Source organism: Arachis stenosperma, chromosome 9 (assembly GCF_014773155.1).
Source record: "Arachis stenosperma cultivar V10309 chromosome 9, arast.V10309.gnm1.PFL2, whole genome shotgun sequence".
NCBI classification, from domain to species: domain Eukaryota; kingdom Viridiplantae; phylum Streptophyta; class Magnoliopsida; order Fabales; family Fabaceae; genus Arachis; species Arachis stenosperma.
In genome coordinates, this window is record NC_080385.1 from 156,968,848 (window position 1) to 156,994,772 (window position 25,925).

The following is a 25,925-nucleotide window of genomic DNA, read 5'->3' on the forward strand; positions in this document are numbered from 1 at the left end:
GATTTTGGTCACAAAGATAGGGGTAACCACAAAATAAAGGGCATAAGAGGTCAAAATCAAACTACAAGCTTAGGTTTGAATATTCAATTTCCACATGCAGTTTAGGTTTCTCTTGAACAAAAGAACAAGTCATATTTCTGTGTCTCTCTTCCCATAATTTTTTATCCGAGAATTGTGTTTCTTTTAGACTTTTAGGATAAAACCAAATTAAAACCATAGCACATTAGCACATGATTTCACTCCGCTACTCATTAATCATTATAGTAAATTATCATTTCAAGCAAATTACTTGCATGCATTAACCAATCTAAAGGGTAAAGTGAATTAATGTTAATAGAGTCCTTTTCGAAAATGAATAACAAACTCGTTGATAAATGATAACAGTTCATGCACCTCTTGTTGATCTAAAATTTCCAAGTATTTCTTCTTGTAATATCATAACATGGTACATTTCTAATGCCAGTTTGCTTCATTAACATCATAAACCATAATCACCAAGGTATAACTTCTTCACGTAGGTACCTAACTTGTTTGGTTACTTAACTTGCTTTTGACAGAATACAATACAGCAATTCCAGCCACAACACCAGCAATGAGAAATGAAGATTTCCCTATATGTAAACTGCCACTAGTATAATCCCATATCCATCGAGATACAAATTGCAGCCCGCAGGTATTTTTGAACTTCTGAATTGAAAACTCCTATGAAGGAAGATGCAGCAGTAGTTACTCACTCAGATTATTACACATGCTATGTACTTTAGACAATTATTGCCTGAAATTTCCAATATCTATGGTCACTTTACAAACAATTATATTTCTATATAGAGCTACACATTTTACAGAGAAAATGCAACGGAAGAAGCTCATAAGTACTCAGGGAACCAGCTACTGCATTCTCTTCATACTTATACCCATATTGTCAGCAAATTCAACCAAACTGGAATTGAAAGTTTCTAGAGAGAAATCCTGCACACACACACTCATAGAAATTGTCTAAGTCTCATTAATTTGGAGTCTTCATGTGTTATTGATTTAAATACCCTCGTCGAACAATTTTCCAAAAACGTGATATGATACATAAAAAGATGCATGACATAATAAAGAAAGAGTAATATATACACTATACAAGAACAAAAATATAAGACATCAAAAATACTTGTAAGGAAATTGGGGAATTTTATTACAATGTTTATTAGGAAACTCAATTCCTCACCTAATCAGACAAGACTATTTTGTGTTGTTCATTTATTAGGAATTTTGTTATGCATGTATTTTTTAAACACTAGATATGGAGAATTTATTAATAATTTGAAGGAACTAAGGAAGTGCTCAAACTTTACAGCTCAATAGTCATTACTCATTACCTTTGGTAATTTATGCTGTTGGGCTAGGTGATCCACATGGAGCCTCACATTTGATGATGCAGCAACCCAGGCACCGCGGTCAACATCAGCGTAAACATATGCAACAATGTCAAACAATGTTTTCGCTCCTCCTTCAATTGCTTTCAAGATATTAGCTTCTCTATTCCTACGGTTCCTGAAAATAGTGATAGCAATCCTTACAGTCAGTGATTCTGACTTAATAACTGTTACTATTAACCTATATTCACATAAAGGAAGTGATTAAAGGATTGTACTTCAGATATCCACACAGCATCTGCTTTGGCCAGAGATTTATTCTCCCATGCATTGATATTAAAACATGTGGTGAGAGATTGAGAAATTCGTATGTTGTTTGGAAGTATTCCTGCAGATGACAATCATACTAAGCAAAAGAACATCTAGTACATTGTTATTTTCTTTTATAATAACTTTCTCATGTCAATGGTTGATTTTCTAAAGTGCATGTTAATCCCTAGATCGCAGAGAATGCAGTTCATTTTGAAAAAACTGATGCCAATAATGCAGAGCAATGGTTCTCACTTGTAATCTGATATAAGAACAAGAACATAGATGCTTTTAGCATCATAACTAACAAGCTTTATTCCCACTTACAGTCATATTTCCACCAGAAGTTATGTCCAGAACAGCACTTCCTTGACTGAAACAAAGCAAATTGGTATGATATCAGAAGTCCTTATCAAAAAAGACCTAGAAGATGAAATAGGCCTTTTGTTATATTGCAACTTCCAAAGAGGAAATCTGTTTCTTTTTATAAATCACACTATGCAAACTACCTATTTCTTTGTTTTTGATAGGGGTATTTTTTTTCTTGGAGATCTAATTGATGCTTAGCAAATAATAATAATAATAATAATAATAATAATAATAATAATAAATAAAATAAAATGACACTCTTATATTAGTCTCATCATTCTATGCTCTTCCTGTATCCACATATATCAACACATTCACTTGCCCAAAAAAGAAAGGAAGACAGCAAAAGCAGTTTTATTTTCTTAAGATAGCAACTCAGCTAACTTGGATCTGTGAAACATCCCCAGTTAGTTTGGGTATAGTATCTTTATTAGTAGACAGAACTAAAAATGATGTCATATGAAGGAAGATGTCTACAATGAAAGTACAGTAGTTCCAAATTTTAAACTATGATATTGTATGAAATCTTACCCTACACAATGATCCCCCACAATCAATGAGTGAGTGTTCTTGTGAAGCAGTGCCAAATGACCATCTGTATGTCCCTGAACCGAAAAAAGAATTTTTCATCTTCATCAGAACAGGGAAGCAATTTTACAGAGATTATAACATTTGAATTCAAGTAATGCTTGATATAGTTTGAGATATTTTTTAAACTTGGTGATGGAAAAGTTCAACCCTAGCGTGTTACTGGAAGAGTGCATGCTTGGTTTTTAACCTAGAACTCTAAGACACTCCTGCAAGCAAAAGCACATAGGATTTAAAGCATGGACAAAGCACAGGTTCACTGTTTGAAAGAACTATTGACACCAAGCTACAAATTAATTCAAACTTAAAAGGTTAAGCCATGTGTGCATGATACTCTTTGAGCATCTCCAACAGATTCTTTTATGGAAGTTTTCCATCATATAAGGAAAGGGTAACATAGAGAAGTGGTGGATCTGCAATTAACCTGGTCATACATCTTAAATCAAATTTTGAAACGTATATAGTACATAAAAGACTCCTGGTGGTGGAATGCGAGTGTACAAGAAAAGATAAAAGCGAAAAGGGTGTGCTTTAAAGAGTGGTCTTTGTGCCGCAATGTAGATAATTGGAAAAAATATAAGGCGGCTAAGAAAGAAACAAAAGTGGCTATAAGCGAAGTAAATACAAGAGCATATGAGGGTCTCTACCAGTTCCTAGGCGCGAAAGAAGGGGAAAAAGATATATATATATAGAATCGTAAAGAGCCGTGAAAGAAGAACGAGAGACTTGGATTAGGTTAAGTGCATAAAGGATAAAGACGGGGAAGTGTTGGCTCAAGAGGAGAAGATCAATGAAAGGTGGAAGAGCTACTTCTATGAGTTATTTAATGAAGGACAGAAGACTCTTCCGAGTCTTGGTCGGTTATACACGAGGGAAGAAGATCAAAACTTCGACTACTATCGAAAGATTCGAGAGTTCGAAGTAAAAGAGGCTCTAAAGCGGATGAAAAATGGCAGGGCAGTAGGACCCGATAATATCCCAATTGAAGTTTGGAAGGGTCTTGGAAAGAAAGGCGTCAGTTGGTTAATCAAGCTTTTTTTAATGAGATTTTAAAGTCTTTTAATGAGATTTTAAAGTCTAAGAAAATCGCAGATGAGTGGAGGAAGAGCACCTTGGTACCTATCTACAAGAATAAAGAGGATATACAAAGTTGCGAAAATTATAGAGGGATTAAATTCATGAGCCATACCATGAAATTATGGGAAAGGGTGATAGAACGGAGGCTGAGACAAGAGACACAAGTAACAATGTAACAGAACCAATTTGGTTTTATACCAGGCAGATCCACCACTGAAGTGATATACCTGTTAACAATAATGATGGAGAGGTATCGTAATAATAAAAAAAATCTACATATGGTGTTTATTGATTTGGAAAATGCGTACGATAGGGTGCCAATGGAGATCTTATGAAAGGTTTTAGAAAAAGAAAGAGTAAAGATCGCATATATTCGTGCAATTAAAGACATGTATGATGGGGCTACAACTAGTGTGAAGACTCAAGGTGGTGTAACAAAAAAATTTCCTATTGGTATAAGATTACACCAGGGATCATCCTTAAATTTATATATTTTCATATTAGTCTTGGAAGTACTCACAGAGCATATCCAAGAGCATGTACCATGGTGCATGCTTTTTGCCGATGATATCGTTCTTATAAGAAAATCAAGGGAATACCTAAATAAGAAGTTAGAGTTATGAAGAGAAGCTATAGAAGTGTATGGTCTGCGCATAAGCCGTAACAAGACGGAATATATGGAATGTAAGTTCGCCCTGCGAAGGGAAAACCCTAATATGGAGGTGAAGATTGAAGATAACATCTTACGAAAAGTTAAGAGTTTTAAGTATCTTGGGTGTATCATATAGGACAATGGAGAAATTGAACAGAATGTAAATCATAGGATCCAAGCAGGTTGGTCAAAATAGCGGAGTGCGTCTGGTTTTATATGTAACGAAAAAGTGCCTTTAAAACTTAAAGGTAAATTCTATCGCACTGCTATCAGACTGACTATGTTTTATGGTATAGAGTGTTGAGCGGCCAAAGGGGAGCACGAACATAAACTGAATTTTGACAGAGATAAAGATGTTGAGATGGATGAATAGTCATACGCGATTGGATAGAAGAAGAAATGAAGATATAAGAGAGAGGGTTGGAGTAGCATCTATTGTGGAAAAGATGGTAGAATCGCGTCTCAGGTGGTTCGGACATGTGAGAAGAAGACCGACAAAATACTCAGTCAAGAGAGTGGATGAAATGAAAGATAGACAAGGGGTGAAAGGTAGAAGAAAACCTGAGAAGACCATCCATGAGGTGGTCAAACAAGATTTACATGTAAACGGTCTCTCTATAGACATGATACATGATAGAGCTCAATGACGTTGTTTGATTCATATAACTGACTCCACCTAGTGGGACAAAGCTTTGTTGTTGTTGTTGTTTATATAGTACATAAGTTCTAGAAATTGACATTATTGCACCTAACATGGACAATTCAAGAAAGATGCTAAAATGTTAACATGACACGCCTGTTAAAAGAAGGATTACAACATGAAAAATACCGGTGCAAAAATAGCTCTTAATCTCTGACCACCAATGTTAATTTCATCATCTCCAGTAACTGAGGTATAGCCAAGTGACCAGTCATCTGTAATCATAGAATATCAGTTGACCAACTTGGTGAAGTTTTATATTTTTGTATATCAGGTCAAAATATAGAAATCTAATAGCTATATAAATAAAAATAATCTGAAATATACCTCAGAAATACTGATAAACATAGGATTAAAAAATATATATTTCAACTGAAGGGAAAGCCTTGATGAAACAGTAATATCTCTCCTCCCAAATCCCAGTAGATGGAAGCTTCATGCACTATGCCACCCTTTTTAAAATTGTATCAACTCATCCATGATGTGATCCAGACACCAAAATTATTTTGTAAATCAATTCAAATAATTTTAAAAATAGATTTCAATTTTCAAATATGAGATTCAGTCTCTAAATTGAATCAAATCAATTTCATTTTTTAATGATCTCAAAAATAGCAGAAGAAGAACTCTAAACTCTAATCATAGAGATTGTGAGAGATCCCAAATTTTGGGCTCTACAAAAGTAGTGTGACTACTTTAAGATTTGTAGCGAAGTCTTGGTAGTTTTGATATCATAAACCATTTACACAAATTCTCAAAATATGAAATTTCATCATATCATGACAAATTCAAAATAATTTCATTTCTTTAACCAAGTTTCCAGCTGCACAGTTGTTGAGTTGACTAAGGAAATTATACTTGCCTGCAAACTGTCACCAAGAATATTACATAAAAACAAAAATATAACCTTTGCTTATGCGGCGCATGGTATTCTCATGTGCTAACAAGGTGGCATCAGGATTGCACTTTTGTATGACAGATAGACCTGTCGTAAAGGTTTACAATATATGAGAATTAAAATAATCTGCAGATAATCACATCTTAAATATCAGTTTCCACATAGAAGACTGAACTCAGAACAGACAGTAGCTTCTGTGAGAAGACAGGAAAAAAAAGGTGATAATTTGTGAGGTACACTTGAGTGCAGAGCTAACAAATATAAGATCATATCCTCAGCTTAGATGCTTTTTGTTACTCACTTGGATTTAGTTAAGAAATAACAAAGTGAAATGGCTTCTTAATTGACTGCATACATTTCACCAACTGTACTGTGTACTCATAATGCAATGTGCACTAAAGGATCATAAACAGCTATAGTTCTAGAAATGACTTACCATCTACATGGTCATGGTGATGATGAGTAACAAAGACCACTAGTCTTCTTGGCAAAGTAGTAACAACTTTCTCTAGCTGATGATTACAGAGTCATAAGTTACATTTTAGTAAAACAAATTTGATAATATAGAAATTAATTATTAGTCCAAGCAATGGATCCATAGAAGAAATAGGAAACAAAGGAAAAATAAAAAGCATGTTTACACATAAATTGTTCAATAGTCATGTGAAAGTATACCTCTCCATGGAATCTTGATAAACATCCTGGATCAACAATTAGTGCATCTCCACATGCAATAAAATTATTATCCTCACAATCATTTGAAGCATTTGCAGGTGCAAATACAACCAAGTTTGTTGTGCTAAAAGGCTTTGCGGTTCTACTTTCCATAGGTATAAGTATAACACCAGGAGGGTACTCCTGAAAATGGAACAAGTTTTCCATTTTGAACCAGCATATAAAGAGAATGACTTTGAAAATTACAAGAAAATTATAGCAATGAAAGAAAAACCCCCTTTTCATCCATTTTGCACCAGCATATAAAAAATAACCCTGTTAATCCTTCCTTGGTTCACATTATCAAATTGCAGCCATAAGATGTGTATAAATAGTTTATTTTACAAATTCTTGGTTATCGAAAATTAACAATCCATGTCACATTTAAAGTTTCAACAACTCCCTAATCTGGAGGAGGTTTTCACTTTATTCATAAGCACTAAGAAAGTTCAAGAAAACAAACCTGGTAGTTTATGGCTGGTGGGACTTTCCACTTAGCACAGTCAAATGAGTTGTTTATATGACCAACGACTACCAATGGTCCAACACGATCGTCTTGTGGCTTCACTTCCAGAAGCAAATTAAGACAGCTCTGGATGGACATCCATTTATGCGAATCTGCATACGTGAATTAGATATGCTGTTCACATAAATATAGTATCAAAATTCAAAATCGATCAACAAGCAAAGACAGACTAATACTGCATAAAAGTAAACAGCAGCGTTGGTCTTTATTAAACTAGCCAATTCACTGCCTCGTCCAACCTAGGAACAAGCACTCATCCACTAGAAAGAAAGTGAAACAGAAAAACTGATTGGCACATGAGCTTGTAAACCTTCGACCTAATTGTCCTAACCAAGTAAACATTCATGACATACTGCCCAATACAAACAACTTTTTATCATACTATGAACTACAGAAAACTTGGATAGAAAGAAAAGAGAAACCACCTAGTAAGGCAAAGTCTTCAGCTACCAATTTTCCCGCAATGAAGACTGTGTTATGGGGCAAACCGGGTCCAAACGCAGCTTCCTTGATATATTTGTAAAACTTCCACTCTCCACCTTCAACTTCCCCAAACCCTATTTGTAGAAATACCTATATGCAAAAACATTTAACATGAATTTTGCAATCACCAAAGCACAAAATTCTAATTTCCTCAACAAGATATAGTCTTTACTCTTAAGTACCTCATTGAGTGCTGAACGAATGTCGAATTCACCCAAATTGAGCTCCTCTGAATGCGAGCCAGCCACTTCCACCGCAACCGGCGGCTCTGATCCTGGCTGCAACGGATTCAAGAGAGCGGAAGGCAAGTCCCAGAGATCAGAATCAACGAAGGAATCGTATTCTTGGTCGTGGAATTTGGGAGGGCGAGGCTGCTTGACGAGGAGGAACTCGTGATGGTTGGAAGGGTTTTCGATGATCAAAGCGAGTGTGTGAGCTGCCATGTGAATGGGAAAGTAGAGAAGAGTGAATTTTGAAGGTTACGGAGTGAGAGAAGTGTAATTGTAGAGTCAAATTTAGATTAGAGAGTATTCATTTTCGTTACAACAAGGGAAATAGGTATCCCAGACTGAGACTCCAAAGGGAGGTAAGTGGGTGGCGCAGTCAACGGCATTTAAAGGCTACCACCGTGGTAGGTGGATGAGTCATCGGTGAAACAAGTTTGGTGGTCGGAACCATGTTTGGGTTTGAGAACAAGACAAACAGGACCACCCTGAAAACAATACACATGCAATGACATAAAAATTAGTTTTTTTTTTATATAATGATAATAAATTAAATATAAAAAAATAAATTATAATAATTTAATTTATTTTTATTTTTATTTAAAATATTTAAAAAAAATATATTACTAAAAAATTGATAGAAATGATAAAAGAATAAGTTGTATTTTTTTAGTGTTTTTATATTTTTTATTAAAAAAATATAAAATATATTAATTCAATATTTTTAAACAAAATATTTTTTTATTTTTTAGCGATAAAATTTTAGTAATAAATATAAAAGTACAAAAAGATATAAAAAATTGTTTTTGAGAAATTATAATTTATATCTTTGTTAAAAAGATATTTTTTTAAAAAATAATATTTTTTATATAATAAATAAATAAATAAATGTTTTTATATTATTATATCTAAACTATAAATAAAAATATTTTTTTACATGAGATATCCAAATATAAAACTAATTTTATTTCTTTAAGAAATTTTTTGAAAAAAGATAACTCAAAAACCAATCTCTCAAATTTTATTTTATTTTTAAATAAAATATTATTTTGACATCTTATAGATATTACTTTATTTAATTATTTTACCAAAACTAAACTATCAATTCAATTATGTATCCTTTAAAAATATACAATATTCAGTCTTTTATTACAATAATTTTAAAAAAATAAAAATAAACACATCTAAAAAGTATGAATAAATTTAATGTCCTTTTAAAATTAAATACATATTTAAAATACAAACTAAATAGAACTAAAATTAAAAATTTAAATTTTAAATTTTTGTTTTAAATTTAATATATTTAATTATTAATATATTATAATTTAAATACACATCCAAAAATCAAATTATTCAAATTTTTAATTTTAAAATTCTAAAATAAACCTTAACTATCTAATTATTAATTAAGCCCATTCAAAATCCTCATAGAAATGGCGTGCTGATCTTCGGTTGATCTTGAGAGATGCAAATACAGTAGCAGACATCATGGCAAAGACCGTATGAGGACCCTTTCTCCCCAAGTGGAACTTCCGTTGCCTTGGAAAGAATTTGAGAGTAGTATTCAGCGGGACTGCCTTTCTTAAGCAGATTCTTTTTTTTTCTCGTTCTTAGTTTTTGTTTATTTTCTTTTAAGTCACCAAAAAACCCTCATAGAAATAGAGAAGTCACAGAATAAATCCCTATAGTAGTCCCTGAGATTCGCGTGATTACCTAATGTAGTCCTCAATATCCCAATTTTCTCACTGTCGTCCTCTAGATATAGCTCCGAGCACTCATAATGGTCCCTGGACATATTTCTGGTGATGAGTCATCACCGGAGCGCTTACGTGGCATCGTTTTGCCATGCTGAATTACTCCAACGGCTAACTGAGCTGGCTTATCTTCAATTTATACCCACATTGTTCCTCCCACTATATTGAACCCTAAATCCCCAAATTTTGATAAACAGCTACAAACAACTCAATTATATTTGAAATTCTGCACTTACCTAAATAATCAATTATAATCCATTAACTAAGCTAAAGGAAAGAGGCACAATGCAATGAAGAAATAAGCAACCTTGGCACCTTTTCACATTGGTACCCGAGCTGGGTCTCGGGTGCTTAAAAGCCGACTGTATTGTAGTCTGAAAAGGAAGAAAAGCTCATATTTTCATTAATTAAATAGAGAAAAATCAAAAGTTTAATTAGACAAATTTTATGGTAAAGCATTATTAGTACCTGAATCTCTAGTGCCAAATTGTGGCCTCTAAAAGAAAATGCTACGATTCTAAGAGCATTCAAGGCAAGAAATAAAGATGTAGAAGATAATGGTGATGACAAAGGTTCATAAGAGAAGGAGGGTGGCATTTGTTGGCTCACAGATAGAACCCAAACCATGGTGGAGTAAATAATTACTGTCACAGCACCTATGAGTAAGAGCCCTGCAATCGAATTGAGGTTTGGAAGCTGAGACAGGACAATGGATAGATAAGTAAAATTCAGGTACCACTCCACTGTGGTTAAAGGATTTGAGGTACACGTTGGACCACAAACTATTTAGAAGAAGAGTTTCATGATTTTTTCTCCTATAAGGATCAATGCAGCTGCAATTCCAACTAATAAATAAATAGTTTGGAAGAGAGCAAGCCACACCCCTAATCTTTCACCTGAAAAAGCAAGGTTGAAACCTTTTCAAATCATGCAATGATAGTTTTAGGACTCTTATATATGTATGAATCTTCAATTAACTTGGTTTGAGTACCCAACATAGTTTTTGAGGATCAATTATATGTAAAGCATTCTTGCATTGTTAATTATGCAACTTTACATAACAATGTGATATAATAAATAAACTATATTAAATAAACTTATCAAATGCTGCTTGAGCAAGCTCCATATATTTGTTGTACCTTTTCCTAGGAATAGCTTCATGCAGCTGCCAACAATATGCTATGGTTAAAGAAAGGATTCCCCAAACTATCCACGAAAATCTCAGCTAAAGGCTTAATCCAAATCAAAGCAGTAAATATAACAAACAGTTGGTTTGAATAAAGGATGGTGTGACCAAATTATCCACAAGTGATCATAGACAAATTGCAACGAATCTAATCAGTTCCAAGCCAAAAGGAACGTGCAATTCTAGCAGTAGGAATGAACAACACCAATGAAAGGAATCCCATGAATGCATCAAGGAGAACCTTCCAGAAGCCATCAAGACCAGCAAAATAGAGGTGAGCATGGTCGAGCCTAAGCCTGAAGATCTGGGCATTCTTCTCGTCAAAATTGAGTTTGTCCTTACTCTTGGGACGCTTTCTGAGGTCGGGAGCAGGACCTTTGGGAGTGCTAGGGCGACGAATGGCAGCACGAAGGCCGTTGGAGGTGGAGGGTTGGGCATCAGGGTGGATGTAGGTTTGGAAAGCATAGAGGAAGAAAATTGAGAGCCTGAAGAATGCGATGAAGAACGCAAGGAAGAAAGAGAGCAAAGTGTGCAGGAGTGGGGCTTTGTACAATAACACCAACTGCGAGGGACCAATGTAGGTATAGTGGAAAATGAGCCAACTCAGCTACAGCGTCGCAAAACGACGCCACGTAAGCGCTCCGGTGATGACTCATCACCAGAAATATGCCTAGGGACCATTATGAGTATTCAGAGCTCTATCTGGAGGACTACAGTGGGAAAATCGGGATCTTGAGAACTACATTAGGTAATCACGCGAATCTCAGGGATTACTATGGGGATTTACTCGAAGTTACATTTATCCCACATCCAAAACCCAGAGGGTCACATCTAAAACTCAAACGACGCATTTTGAAAACCCAAAGAAGTCATCCTTTGCCGCCGTTCGTCCACGCTACTGTCCTCCTCGACCCTCATCCTTGACGCTGCCTTCCTCCACATCGGCACTCATCTACGACGTTGCATTCCTCTCCTTCCAAGCTCATCTTCGTCGCCGCCGTCGCCGGTCTCTGCTTGCACTCTCCTCCTCTCGCTTCGGTCTCCTCCCCCTACGCAGCTCTCGCACACCGCGCTCCTCCCCCTGTGCAGCTCCGTCACGCTGCGCTACTTCCCCTACGCAACTCTGTTGTGCCACCTTCCTCCTCCACACCGCTTCTTAGTCGGGCTGCTTTCCTCCTCCACGCCGCTTTCCCGCGCCTGAAATATTCATCGGGCATTTTGATGTGGCTATGTTGATAATTTTTTTCACTATTCTGTATGATTTGTAGTTCTTTCTCTCTCCTGTCTTGTCCTTTTTGTCTGTTAATAAACTTGTGTATGTTGTTCTTGGTGGCTTTTTTTTCTCGATTAATAAAAGACATCATAATTTTGGATGTGTTTATATTGTTATTGTTTTTTCCTGATTAATTAAATTATAATTTTGGATGTGTTTATGTTATTTTTTTAATCTGGTTAATGAAAGGCTGTATAATTTTAAATGTGTTTTATGTGTTTTAGATGTGTTTATATTATTGTTATTTTTTTAATTTTGGTTACTGAAAAGTTGTATAATTTTAAATGTGTTTATGTGTTTAATTGGAGCCAGCTAAACTTGTAATCAAACTGTCGTGAAAGAATAATGACATTCTAATTTTGGATGTGTAAATAATTTTTGTTCACTATTCTACATTATTTATAGTGGTTTGTCTCCTTTTTCTTTTTTTATTTTATTTTTTTTAATTAATAAAAGACAACATAATTTTAGATGTGTTTATATTATTTTTTATTTTTCTCTCGATTAATAAAAGGTAACGTAATTTTAAATGTGTTTATGTTGTTCTTTTTTTTTCTGAATAATCAAAGGCAACATAATTTTGAATTGGGCCAACTAAGTTTATAATGATATTCTAAATAAAATACTTACATGAGTTTTTTTTTTTATTTGAAGCAGAGATCTATACAAAAGAGAGAGTGTGTGAACGAGAAATTAGTGATGATGATGTTACGAGAGAGGGAGAAAATAAAGAAAATGCTTTATTACAGTGCTTAAGAAGTTAGAAATTATTTAGTTGATAAAGTTTAAAATAATAGTTGTTTCTTAAAAATAGAAAATATGATTAATTAAAAAATTAAAATAATAAAATATTAAATTTAAAGACGGATTAAAGGCTGATTTGTATTGTACAAATAGCATTTTTCTTAAAATATTTAGTTTGTTAAAATATTTGTTTAACCGTTTTTATATTTATTTTATATTAATATATATTTCAAAAGAAAAATTTGTAAAAAAATACAATTGTAACTAAATTTTTTAAAACAAATACATTGTATACGATATTTTCTTTTGTATTTTCTTATAAAAAAAATACGCTTCATAATTTACTAGAAAATACTCTTTATCATAACGTGTTATTATTTCATGTTATTTATAGGTTGACAATTGACATATCATTATTATTTCATTATGTATGTCTAAAATTTGGATGCTTTGATGGTGCAATTTCAGTTCATAAAATAGGTAAAGAAACACCAGTTCATAGCTCCCCAGCCCCCAAGTCACCATTTCTTTTTTCTTTTGGGACTGTGGCACCAATGCACCATAAAAAAATTGCTACTAAAATTGTAGGTGCATCGTGGGTGGATGTACTATGGACCGTTTTTTGCTTTAGTAGGTTCGTGCACTCATGTCTGATGCACGTTTCTTCTTTTCTTTTTTTTTTTCCCTTAAAAAAGAAAAAAAAAATTCTTAATCACAGGAAAATGTATAATTAGTAAGTGAGATTAGGAGACTTCATGAATTTAATGGCCACTACTATGGACTTCAATGCCATATCAAATTTATTCATGAGCGTCATTTATAATTTATTAAATAAAATTAAATGAATATACAAAGAAGAATATTTATGACATTATAAAGTGAAAGTATATCTCCAAAATATGATCAAATATTCAGAGAGTCATTAATATATAATCTGCCGATAGATTTTTCGTCCAATAAAAATCTTAATAAAATAAAATAAAAATTAAAAAAGAAACGAAATTTGCAAAAGAAGATGGCGTTACAGTGGTAGAAACATTTACATCAGAGAAGGGAGACCCTCCTGCAGCTGAGTCTGAAATCGATCAAAGTTCAAAGGCAATTCTTTTTTTTCTTTCCTGAAAATTCAAACCTAATCCAACCCTTTTCTTTTCCATTTCCGATTTCATTTCAAATTGACCTCGCCTTCACGCACCTTCCCTTAGATCCCCAAATTCCCACCTCGCAAAATCTCCACTTTTCCCCCATTCCGAGGAAACCATAAACCATGCTCGATCCAATGACTTTTTGAATTCCGTGCTTTCTCTCGGACCTCCCCCTCCATCTATCTTTGGATTTTGAATTCTCTCGCTTGGGTCGATGAATAACATGCCACAATAGTGTTCGAAAGCTAAAAGGTGATCTTTCTTTTTTTTTTTCATTTTTGGGTTTAGCTCTGTGTTTGAAGAGGGCAGAGAGAAAGGGAGTGACTGGCTGGTTAATGGGGATGGGTTCAAAATTGGAAGGACCGTCTACCCCAGTAAATCGACGTGACCCATATGAGGTTTTGTCTGTGTCAAGGGACTCTTCCGATCAAGAAATTAAAACTGCTTACAGAAAGCTAGCTCTCAAGTACGTTTCTTTCTTTACTCCTCCTTTTGTTTTCAATATAGAAATCCCATTTAGGTTGTGTGATACTGAATTTTTTTTTTAGCTGAATTTATGTGGATACTTGTGTATGAGTTTCCGGTTGTTTTAGCTTGCTTTAAGAGTGCTGTATCCTTTTGTGTTAGAGTGATTTATTTTCCTCAGATAGGCTGCAAATGGAAGAGTTATTTTTACTTCTTGTTCTTGTTCCGGAAGGTTTTATATGTAAAGCATTAGCCTAAGTACTTAATATCGAGGGAATAATTGAAGAACATGTGAAGGTGGTGAAAAGGACTCTTATCTTATTAGATAACCTTTGATGTTGTATATTGCACCAATTCCCAGATGGGCATGGGTGCAGAGAGGACTATCAAATCAATTAAAGCACTACTTAGATATTTATGTCAGTTTTTTATTTGATCCTGTAGAATCAAGGAGTTTTTGTAGTTCTTTATTTAACGGGAATGACCTTGATAATCATGAAATTATGTGGGATCTTATTGTATGTATCTATGATGGATAGGTATCACCCTGACAAGAATGCCAGCAATCCTGAAGCGTCAGAACTATTTAAAGAGGTTGCTTATTCTTATAGTATCTTGTCCGACCCGGAGAAGAGAAGGCAGTATGATAGTGCAGGATTTGAGGTCCCTTTCGTTTCTTTCCTATGCGAATGCAGAGCTCTGTTTTCTCTTTTTTCTATTTTTCTTTTCCAACAAGACATTGGGGGGAATCCATATTTATCCGCACAGCATGCAATATAGGCATTTTATTTTTCTCAAGTTGGAAATTGGATCTGCAAGGATGTGTTATGTCTTCAAAGCTACATTACATCTTAGGAAAGAGACTGAGTCAATTCACCCTGCTTGCCTGCAACGTGTTCTACATATCTATACTTGATTTAGTTGACTAAAGTTATACGTCTCATGTATGTAGGATAATATGAAGTCCAAGCCATTTGTTTTCATATAAAGTTCATGTGCATATGTTCTGCTTTTGTTTTCCTGATTTGCATCCTTTGGGTAGTAATTATTATCTTTGCCATTAATTGCATGTTAATTCTGTTTATGCATCATAAATTCATAATTTTTATTTGCATGTTAATTCTTAAAAATGTACGTTTCAGTGGCATTATACTTCTTGTTGGAAGTGAAATTGTTTTGCTTTTATGTACTATTTATTTTTCATTCTCTAAGCTATTTTGCCAAAAACATATCAGGCACTTGATGCTGATAGCATGGACATGGAAATTGACTTGTCTAATCTAGGGACAGTCAACACAATGTTTGCAGCTTTATTCAGGTGTGACTTTGGTACAAGGCTGCTGCTTGACTTTGAAAATTACTTAACTTCACTTTGCTTCCTATTCTATTTTATTATAGCAAGCTGGGTGTCCCTATCAAGACAACCATTTCAGCTAATGTTCTTGAGGAAGCTCTGAATGGGACAGTTACAGTCAGACCACTTCCTATTGGAACATCAGTGAGCGGAAAGGTTCCTACTCTCTTTATGATGAATGGAGTTTTATATTAGTCGCCCTGGTATTGTATTTGTTCCACTTATGTCGCAAGTTGCAGGTAGAGAAGCAATGTGCTCACTTTTTTGGTGTGACAATAAATGAGGAGCAAGCTGAGTCAGGGATTGTAATAAGAGTTACTTCAACTGCACAAAGCAAATTCAAGGTACCATTGTACCTTTGTTATAGTAACCCTCTAACTTTGTTAGTCAATCTGGTGCAGTTTTTGGTATTGGTTGATGTTATTGGATTTTAATGCTTGAGGTTGATTTTTCAGTTACTTTACTTTGAACAAGATGCAAATGGTGGCTATGGTTTAGCACTGCAGGTAATCTTTGTTGTTTTAATGCTTCTACATTTAGTCTCATTTCCTTGTTAGACTGGTTTTACCAAACTAAGTGATTCTAAATTGAAATTACGATAAGCATGGTACTAAGCTTTTCATAGTTGATTTGTACATTACACATACTACAATTAGTCAGAGAAGTAGTGCATGTGCAATTACAATTGAATGTATATTTAGTAAATATTGCATACATTTTTTTTTTCTGTACAGGAAGATAGTGAGAAAACTGGCAAGGTGACATCTGCCGGAATGTATTTCTTACATTTTCAAGTGTATAGAATGGATTCAACCATGAATGCGGTATGAAGTTAGGTTTCATTGCGTTCCTTTTTCCTGTGTTTTAAGTGATTTTTTGAAAGTGACGGTTACTTTTAGTGCTATGGTACAGTTAGCGATGGCCAAGGATCCTGAAGGGGCTTTCTTTAAAAGGTTGGAAGGTCTTCAACCTTGTGAAGTCTCAGAACTAAAGCCTGGCACCCATATATTTGCTGTTTATGGTCTGAATAATTTATTTTTGCTTTATCATTCTTTGCTTTCTAGGGATATTTTTGTTACACAAAAAATCTATTAACACTAAATCAACTTGTTATCATTTAGGGGATAACTTTTTTAAGACTGCTAGCTATACAATTGAGGCAGTATGTGCAAAATCATATGAAGATACCACCCAGAAACTTAAGGACATTGAGGCTCAGATTTTAAGAAAGAGGAATGAGCTACGCCAATTTGAAGCAGAATATCGAAAGGTTACTATTTGCTTTACCCAATCGTGGCTTATGGTTTGTCTCGAGATCCTTACAGTATTTTGTCTCTTAATGATTTTCAGGCATTGGCTCGCTACCAGGAAGTGACAGAGAGATATGCAAAAGAAAAACAATCTGTATGTTCTTTGCTGTAGTGACAACTGCATTTCTGGAAATGCTCCACTTGCATAATTTTTAATTATAATGTTTCCCTTACCTGAATTAGTTAAAAGTTGAAAAGATCATCTATCCAATGAATTTTGGCAAGCTAAATCAATTACAAATTTCTGACCCTGCTTGGCAGCATTCATAATCCATAGCAATCGACAATCGTGAACCCATTTTTTCTCTGTGGTTTATTCTAAAAGCGACTTCTATTGAGAGAATATAATTAAATTTCTAGTTTCAGTCCTCTTAGTCTTAGACCTATTGAAAATTTTAGTCATCAGTCAATATTTGCACTTGCTATTATAAATTTATAATATGATGTAACTTGTGTTATGTCACTTTTCCAACCTTGTTGACTCTTATTTGCTGCACAGGTAGATGAGCTTCTGAAACAAAGAGACGGCATCCATTCATCCTTCACCATTGTCAAATCAACCAATGTTAGTGGGACTGCTAGTAATTTAAGCAATGGAAGCTCTAGCAAAGTTTCTGGTGATGAATCCAAAGGTGATAGCCCCGGGGAAGATGGAGGGTCGGATGGGAAGGACAAATCGGCCAAGAAGAAATGGTTTAACCTGAATCTTAAGGGCTCTGATAAGCGGTTGATTTAAAACGAAGATCGATTGTGATTATCTCCATCAATCTCAGCTTGAGTGTCAATGATGGCATGGCCACAAACACAGCAGCCTGCAGTGTATCTTCTGGAATATTTTTGTTTTTCTTGGTTGGTGGTTTTTTAACCAGGTTTGTGAACTGGTTTTGTTAGCCGTTCGTTGGTATTTAGTGCATTCCAGGTTATATATGTCTCTCTTAAGTCTTAATTGTTTCCAATATTTTTGTCATCAGTGAGATTCATATCATCCAATTCCCTTGTAGCTTCCTCAACACAAACATAGTTTTGATATTGTAATCATATATTCATTTTTGTAAAAGGTATCACTTTCATCCATCCTTGCTCTTCTTAGGAACTTCTTAAAATGTTCACCTTTCTTTTTTTTTCTTTTTTGGACATGGCCTTGGGCCAGAGAACTGGCCTAACCCAGACAAAAAAATATCTCTTTCAATCTCTGACATTGTTTTTATAATTTTGTATTTGTTAAACAGAATACTATTATTGTACTAGTCCAAAGGATAATTTACAAATCCATTTTTACTCTTGTGTAATTCTATTAGTACCAAGCTAATTAGAAATTGGAGAGCTAACAGTAATTGAATGAATTATGGGCTAAGATGGATTTTGTAACTAACCTGCCATGGATAAGGGAGTAGGAGAAGGGTATTAGTAGTAACAGAACTGGCTCTCCAAAACTCACCCATCACTATCTTACATTTTATTGTGAATTTCTGTATTTTCCTGTTCAACTATTTTTCCCTTCTATATTGTTTGTGAATTTTCTTTTCTCAGGTATCAGTTACAAATTATAACATATTCTAACTATTTTCTCAATCCAAATAAAAATTTAGAAGTAGATACTTATTGGAGACCGGAACAAAGATTATAAATTAGTTTTCTTAAGCAAATGATTATTGGTCTTAAAAAATTGAACTCCTAAGAAATTTTGGGGACTGATTAGAAGATACTATTCAGCTATCATTTCAGTAATTTGCCAATAATGAATGTCTTACCTAACCCTTTGAACAGTGTTTAATTTTTCACACTCTTTATTACTTACTTCCTTGACTTGGTTTAATTGATTTTTCTCCTTCATTCAATTCCTAACCAACATATGGAATCAAGAACAATAATTAGCCAAACTTTTCCATGAATTGATGTGAACTTTTGACACACACTGAAAGACATACATCATATATTTGCATTTGACAAATAAATAAAATAGACTATACTCCAACTCCAGCCACTAGCAATTTTGTGTAACTTGTTGGGCTATGTTTGTACAACGAAACCACCACCTTATATCAACTCACATTTATATTTTATTTTATTTTTGATTGAAAGGTAACTGATACATACATACCTATATATAGTGACCATATTGAACTTCATGCTTAATATTTAAGAGTAAAATAATGAAAACATATATAGGTACAAAGAATTTCTTTTTCGAACAAACAATAAAAAAGAAATCTTTATAAATTATCATAGTTTGAGAACACTTCGTTGCATAGCTATAAATTATGTTATTGATAGAATCAAGCAGCCTATTTTTATCTAAGTTCTCATGTCAATTATTTTATCACAATTTTTTTTCTTTAGTAACAATTGAAGTTTAGCAAGATTCGAGCACCAATGCAGTCACTGGCCTTCATCAAATTTAAACTTATTTAATTGGCCTCATATTGACTTAAAATTGTGTTATTAGTTATAGGAATATATTTTAACTATAGGAATCTGAATAAAATTTTGTCTTTACGTTAAAGACAACAGTTCCAGAAAATTGAAAGTTGTCCAATGTTTCGATTAATTAATATAATGCATCCATAAAAAAAATACTAACTAATACTAAAAGAGAAGTTAATTATTAAATAGTTTGCAAATTTAAAAAGAAAAAACATGCATACTTTTCCTAGTAGGAACATTTGGAATCTAGGTTTCAACGTGAACATTGTTGCTAAAGAAAACTATTTCTAAATGTAGAAGCTGAAAATTAAATAGGAAACGAAGCTGGAACACCCGAAATTGGAAAAATAAGTGAAGTGATGTGGTCAATGAAGAAAAATAAATAAATAAATTTGTATAGATGCAAACAGTTTAGTTCCCATGTGGCATTAACTCTCTCTACCGTGCAAAGGAAACTTTATACTAACAACAACAATAATGCTTCTCTTTTTCTTTATAATATAGATAGATAGAGTGGTGTTAATGTTAGATTTTGTCGTGTCATGCGCAAATGTCCCCTATGCATGTCTTTGGGTTATATATGTTATGTGAGTGGCAATAGTATTTATATATGAATGATAACTAATTTGATACCATTTTTTATATAGATTTTTTATATGTACATAGCCGCCTAATAAAAAATGTTTCTTACTTTTTTAGCAAAGCACCCACTTGTTTTTGTCTATCGATATTGATGAAAATTCCCCTTCTTTCTAGAACTTAATTAGTTCACGGGAGCTTCAAATTAAAAATTTTATTTTTAAAAAGTTATAATTTTACTAATTTCCTCTTTCTTTCCATCAATGTGGACATTCTAGAGATTACCTTTATTTGAAGTTGATTAGATTATATTAGAGGTGGAATTCATGTGAAGTTGATATCTGAGAGTCGTTAGATAATTTGACTAAATTTTTATATAACGATTTTCAAATATTAATTTTACATGAAATCGATTTCACTTGAATTTTCACTTATATTAGACTGTAGCTATGAATTGTTATGTTAAATGCATTAAGAGAGAGAGAAAAACTACACATGACTTAAAGGTGACTCCACAGAGCCCCACAAAGGGTCCAACAAATTGGTTTAAAAATTTGAGATATAAAATGATTAAATGAAGTAGGTAATGTCACTTGGAATACATGGAGGGGCTAATTGAGTCATACCCACATTGTTTGGGGAGTGCTTAAAAAAATATTTGAACATTTCTTAGTGGAAATGATTTCCAAGTTGAAAACTAAGTCATATTAGGGTTATCTTTTTTATCCTTTTCAGATGCTTCCAAAGTAATGGTTGCGAAAAGAAACAAAAATGATTAGAAAGTTAAAGGGGGTTCTAATATGATAGGACCATGTTGCTTAATAATCTCTTATATATTGTTCATACTTTAATTGGTTATTGTTACTTGACAATTGACATAAGCACAACTTGGTGGGCCATAATCACGATTCTGGTAAATCTTAAATGATAATATCGGTATCACCTCAATCAACAACAATAAAAGAAAGCATAATTAATCCGCTCCAAAAGTGGTTTTCTATCAAAATTGATGGTGGAAACCATTCCAACGAATTCGAAAAAAAAAATAAATTAATATAATAATTTAATTTTAATGCTCTGCTAATATAAAGTAGTTTTACACGTGTATTTAATTATGTAACGTTACTTAAGTAAAAATAAATGTCTTTAACATTGACCACGTGAATAGTCATCCGAAAATACGAATGTGATTATATGATCGTGTAAAATGTTTTATACTGTTAGTGCATAAAAATTAAACTCATTAATATAATATCATTCAATTTGTAAAACGTGTCTTCATAAAACTTAAGCAAAATTAAAGTAGGTTTTTGAGAGATTAATTATACAACTAAAGAATAAAAATAATTATTAAATAAAATGCATAACTATATGTTAGAATATAATTAGGATCAATTAGTATTATTTAGTATATTTGAAAACACAGATGGCACTGTCGAAAAAAAGCGAAAACTATATGATTTTTTCGTGAGAATAGGTAAGCAGCGGATGATAATAGACTAGTCGCTGAGGTAAAAAAGCATCAAAGGAGCGACAAAAGGAAAAGAAGAATGGCATAGAAAAAAAATGCAAAAACTACGACGATTTCATTGCAAGGAAAACAACATATCCAGTGGCGGAACTTGAAACGAAATTTTGGGGGGCCAGACAGAAGATAATTGTCAAGATACTTTTGATATGGATCCCATTTAAGATAAGTTCATCTAACATTTCTCTGATTCGGGTAATATTGCCAAATTTAAAGTCATTTTTCAGGGTATCGTTCTAAAGAATTAAGATCAAACTCATCAGATGTAACTTTTTAAACTTTTGAATGTTGTATCTTACTTTTTTCGTGATTCATTAAAGTAGAAAAACTATCTACAGGTGTTGATATTATAAAAGTTATATGTTTTCCTTCTTGAATATTAGCCTTCTTCTTAAAAAATGCATCATCAACTCTTTGATTTTTTATGACTATTTTATATAGAAATTTGAATATATATCCGGTAAAATATGTAAAAAGAAAATTAAATGGACAAATATTAAAATTTATAATATTTATTGAATTTTTTTATCAATTTATACAAATACAATAATATCAATACTGATTGAATATTCTAATTATCATATAAAAAAATTAAATTAAATAAGCAGTAAAATATAAAATAATATTAAATTACATAAATAAAAAATACCTAATTTTTTATATTTGAACTCAAACGTAGAGGGAGTGTTGCTTATTGAATAGAGAGCTGCGAAATGTAAATACAGTCAATTCAGTTCAAATCAAATATGTTTTGAATGTTTAAAACTAAAAATTATTTTACAATAAAAGCAAGAGATGAAGATTAAACTTTGGTATTTTAAGTCATAATAAAATATTTGAGCCAACTGAACTATTTTTTTATTTTTTGAAAAAGTATTACTAATTTTTTTAATAAAAGTTTTGGGGGCCGTGGTAACCCCTTGTTTGAACTAAGCTCCGCCACTGAACATATCCTCTTCAAGGAAAATATCATCGCTCTGATGTTATGTTAGAAACAAGAGACTAAATTGAAGAAAAAATTTGTGTATTATTGAGTGTATTCAAGTTGTCTATTCAAGTTGTGTATTCAAGTTCTGTGTTCAAGTTGTCTAGAATGATACAATATAAAGGAATATTTATAGGTACTAACAAAATCGTAATAATAAAGATGTAATCTTCTATAATAAATATTCAGATATACTAAATAATACTAATTGATCCTAATTATATTTTAACAATATATTAAATATTCCAGGAGAGTAAATTTTATTTAGATAAAAAGGAAAAAACATTCCCTTCTTTAGTATGTTTTATATTTCTTTAATTTTTGGTAATTAATTCAAATTTCCTTTAATTACACTTTTTTGTATTATTCTAAACTATGTCATGGATAACAATATCACTGATACTCAAAATAATAATAATAATGATAAATAAAATATAATAATAGTACATGTTTTTAGTTACAAATCAAAACTTATGAAATTTGTGAGTGTAACTGAGTGAAAAGTTATCATCTTTTAAATTGTCTCATCATCTATAAAGATTTTAAAAACTATTAAAAAAATTAGTTACTAGTCGAATAATTAACATTGCATTGACTTTGTCAACAAAATAAATATATGAGTGACTGATTTTATTATTTCATTAAATTCATGACATTGAAGTCACACACACACAACTATTTGAAAGACAATTTATAAGGATGAAATTTAAAAAAAAGAGTGAAAACCCAAATTTAGTGTTAATAAGAAGACATATAATTGTGAAGAATGAATAGGAGTTGTAAAAGTGTGATTAGACAAATATTTGATTATCTTGAACTTACATTCATGGTATAGATTGAAGAGTTGATGTGGGGACAAGTGCAACAACAATTGCATGTGTGGTCCCAATGTGGGTAGCACCTACCTATGTTTGGTTTTGTTAAATTAGTGTGGAGCCAATCATATGTGTAGCTTCCCATGTGTTATCACTTATCACCCATCATGGGATCGGAGATATATCACTTGAGTTCATATGCCTAGTTACATGTTCAAACCATGACCTTAGCTTCTCTACTCTCAATGCCATTAATTCCTCCTTTCTTACTACCTATGCCCTACCTTGAGAATTTTCAACCTATAACAACATGCTTCATGTACGTTTTTATTTGTCTACATGTTTTCATAAATTTAAATTATTATTAATAGTAAGATATTAGATATCTATAAAATCATAGCTCTAACTTGCTAGCTAGCTAGGACACTATTTTAATTTTTTCTCGGGTGTCACAAATCCTAAACTGTAAGTACTTGTTATGACAATTGCACAAGTTTATTAGGTGGATGCATGAATCAGTCACACAATTAGGATGCACTACCAATAATGTTAGGTAATAAGTTCAGCACCTTAATATATATACAACTTCCAAAGTCTCATGGAAAATGTGATGACAACAAAAATTTTAATTTTATTATGTTAACAACAGAGGGGTACAGTTTAATGATGATCTCAAATAAAATGAGTTGATGAACTAACTTTTTCGACAGAATACATGAATTGGACCTAGGAACATCATGTACATGCGGTATCAGACAATACTGTAAGCAAAGAAATTAAAGTAGGGGAATACTTGGCATTAGAAAACAAATTAATGAAATTAATTAAAGCAATTTAATTTGTAGATGGCAATAACATATATAGGATAAGGACAAATATTGGTACCGATTGATACTATTCAGTATTCACTAGTCATTAGTGGTCCCAATTACAAGTAGTAGTGATTGCTCTAAGAGAACACCGCCATTCATATTATATTTCAACTTCTTTTATGATGAATGAGACCATAAATGTTCAGTTAATAGGTCTTTTTTATATTATAAATTTTTTAAAATTTTTTTTATTTTTTTTCGATGTGGAACTAATTTTATACATTCTTCACTCTCGGATTGTTAACCATTCCATTAACGTATATGTTTTCTGTGATGTTAGTGTTAAGCTGAGCTGATTCCTTTAGCATTATATATAGTGCGATTGAAGTGGGAGTGGTCCAATTCTGGTTTTTGCAACTTGAAATATCGTATCATTGTTGGATCTGCATATATGTATATATAAAGCACAAAGCTTTTTGTTAGGTGTAGTATATATAGTACTATATATATAACCATTTATTATTTTTCTTTCACAACTTCAGGTTTATAAAAGCTTATCACCATTTATATATAGATATCGAGTTTTTACCTTTTTGAACAAATAAATAAAATTGAACCATATGTAAGTTTATCGGATCTTAAAATGAACTTTGTAAAAGACACTCGACGTTTAAGCAATCCACTATAATATATTATGGATATTATGCTAGGAAGATAATAATTTAAAGTTATTTTGTTTAGTTTAATATTTATAATAAATTTATATGTGTAATATTTATAAATATATATTATATTTAATATTATTCAATTATCTGGTAATAGTTAAAAAATATAAAATAAATTAAACAATAATTAAATAATACAAAATAAAATATTTTTAAGCTGTTTTGAGTTGATTTAATTTTATTATCTTCTAAATATTTTTAAATATATTAACAGTACTATGCAAGATATTTCTTATTCGAGGGGCTAAAGTCCTTTTATATCCGAACAGAAATTACAGGAAACTTTCTCTTAAATAAATGAAGAAAAATGAATAGAATAATTAAAGGAAGTGATATCCAGACCTAATTGCTGATCATTATTTTATACATACATATAAGTCTAGTTGAATATAATGAAGATGATGGTATCATAATGGGTCAACCAGATTGACAATGGAGCAATAATTGATTTTAGAGTTCATTATGTTTAAGATTTAGGGTATTTTCGATACAATTTTATGGGATTTAATTATTGAAGCCCAGCATAATAAGGCATAATAAATTGAATGAGCATTATTATAGAAAATTGCATTTTTTCAACATGTTTACGCAAATTGACTAGAAATATTAATAGAACACTCAAGCACGAAATTGAACGCAGAAATAAGGTTGAGAGTGAGAATATTCAAAATTTGATGCTTTGGGACTTAATTTTGTCTTATTGCTGGAAAAAAAAAAGACGGTTTAATATTGAGAAGAATTAATTAAAAATAAAGAAAAAGTCTAAGGTCAGCAATTTTATTAAATTTTGACCAGTATGTAATTAATAAAAGAAAATTGAATAATTTTATATTATTAGATAAAATCTCACACTATTAAAATTATTATTAATAATTATTTGATAGCTACAAATCACAAATAACGTGAATTAATGAAGGTCAAG

General features: G+C 32.3%; 2 protein-coding genes across 4 annotated transcripts; one reads left to right on the forward strand and one right to left on the reverse strand.

The window, feature by feature from the left end:
* Positions 1–517: 517 nt before the first annotated feature.
* Positions 518–8,397, reverse strand: LOC130949696 (uncharacterized). 3 transcript variants are annotated; one of them, XM_057878346.1, is made up of 12 exons: positions 7,863–8,397; positions 7,623–7,770; positions 7,135–7,289; positions 6,633–6,815; positions 6,394–6,469; positions 5,967–6,044; positions 5,189–5,274; positions 2,574–2,647; positions 2,001–2,046; positions 1,643–1,752; positions 1,368–1,542; positions 518–702 (listed from the first exon to the last, which is right to left on the reverse strand). In XM_057878346.1, the coding sequence occupies exons 1-12, from the start codon at positions 8,121–8,123 to the stop codon at positions 523–525; spliced, it is 1,572 nt and encodes a 523-aa protein (XP_057734329.1). In that variant the 5' UTR covers positions 8,124–8,397; the 3' UTR covers positions 518–522. The 3 variants fall into 3 exon arrangements, with proteins under 3 accessions (XP_057734329.1, XP_057734331.1, XP_057734330.1); XM_057878348.1 differs by having other exon boundaries at positions 518–775; XM_057878347.1 differs by having other exon boundaries at positions 518–969.
* A 5,481-nt stretch (positions 8,398–13,878) lies between these two features.
* On the forward strand, positions 13,879–18,424 carry LOC130950654 (chaperone protein dnaJ 15). Its single transcript, XM_057879210.1, has 11 exons — positions 13,879–14,472; positions 15,011–15,134; positions 15,707–15,789; positions 15,870–15,981; positions 16,065–16,169; positions 16,281–16,331; positions 16,560–16,649; positions 16,738–16,846; positions 16,947–17,095; positions 17,176–17,229; positions 17,635–18,424. Exons 1-11 carry the CDS (start codon positions 14,342–14,344, stop codon positions 17,869–17,871), a joined length of 1,245 nt encoding a protein of 414 aa, XP_057735193.1. The 5' UTR covers positions 13,879–14,341; the 3' UTR covers positions 17,872–18,424.
* Positions 18,425–25,925: the final 7,501 nt, after the last annotated feature.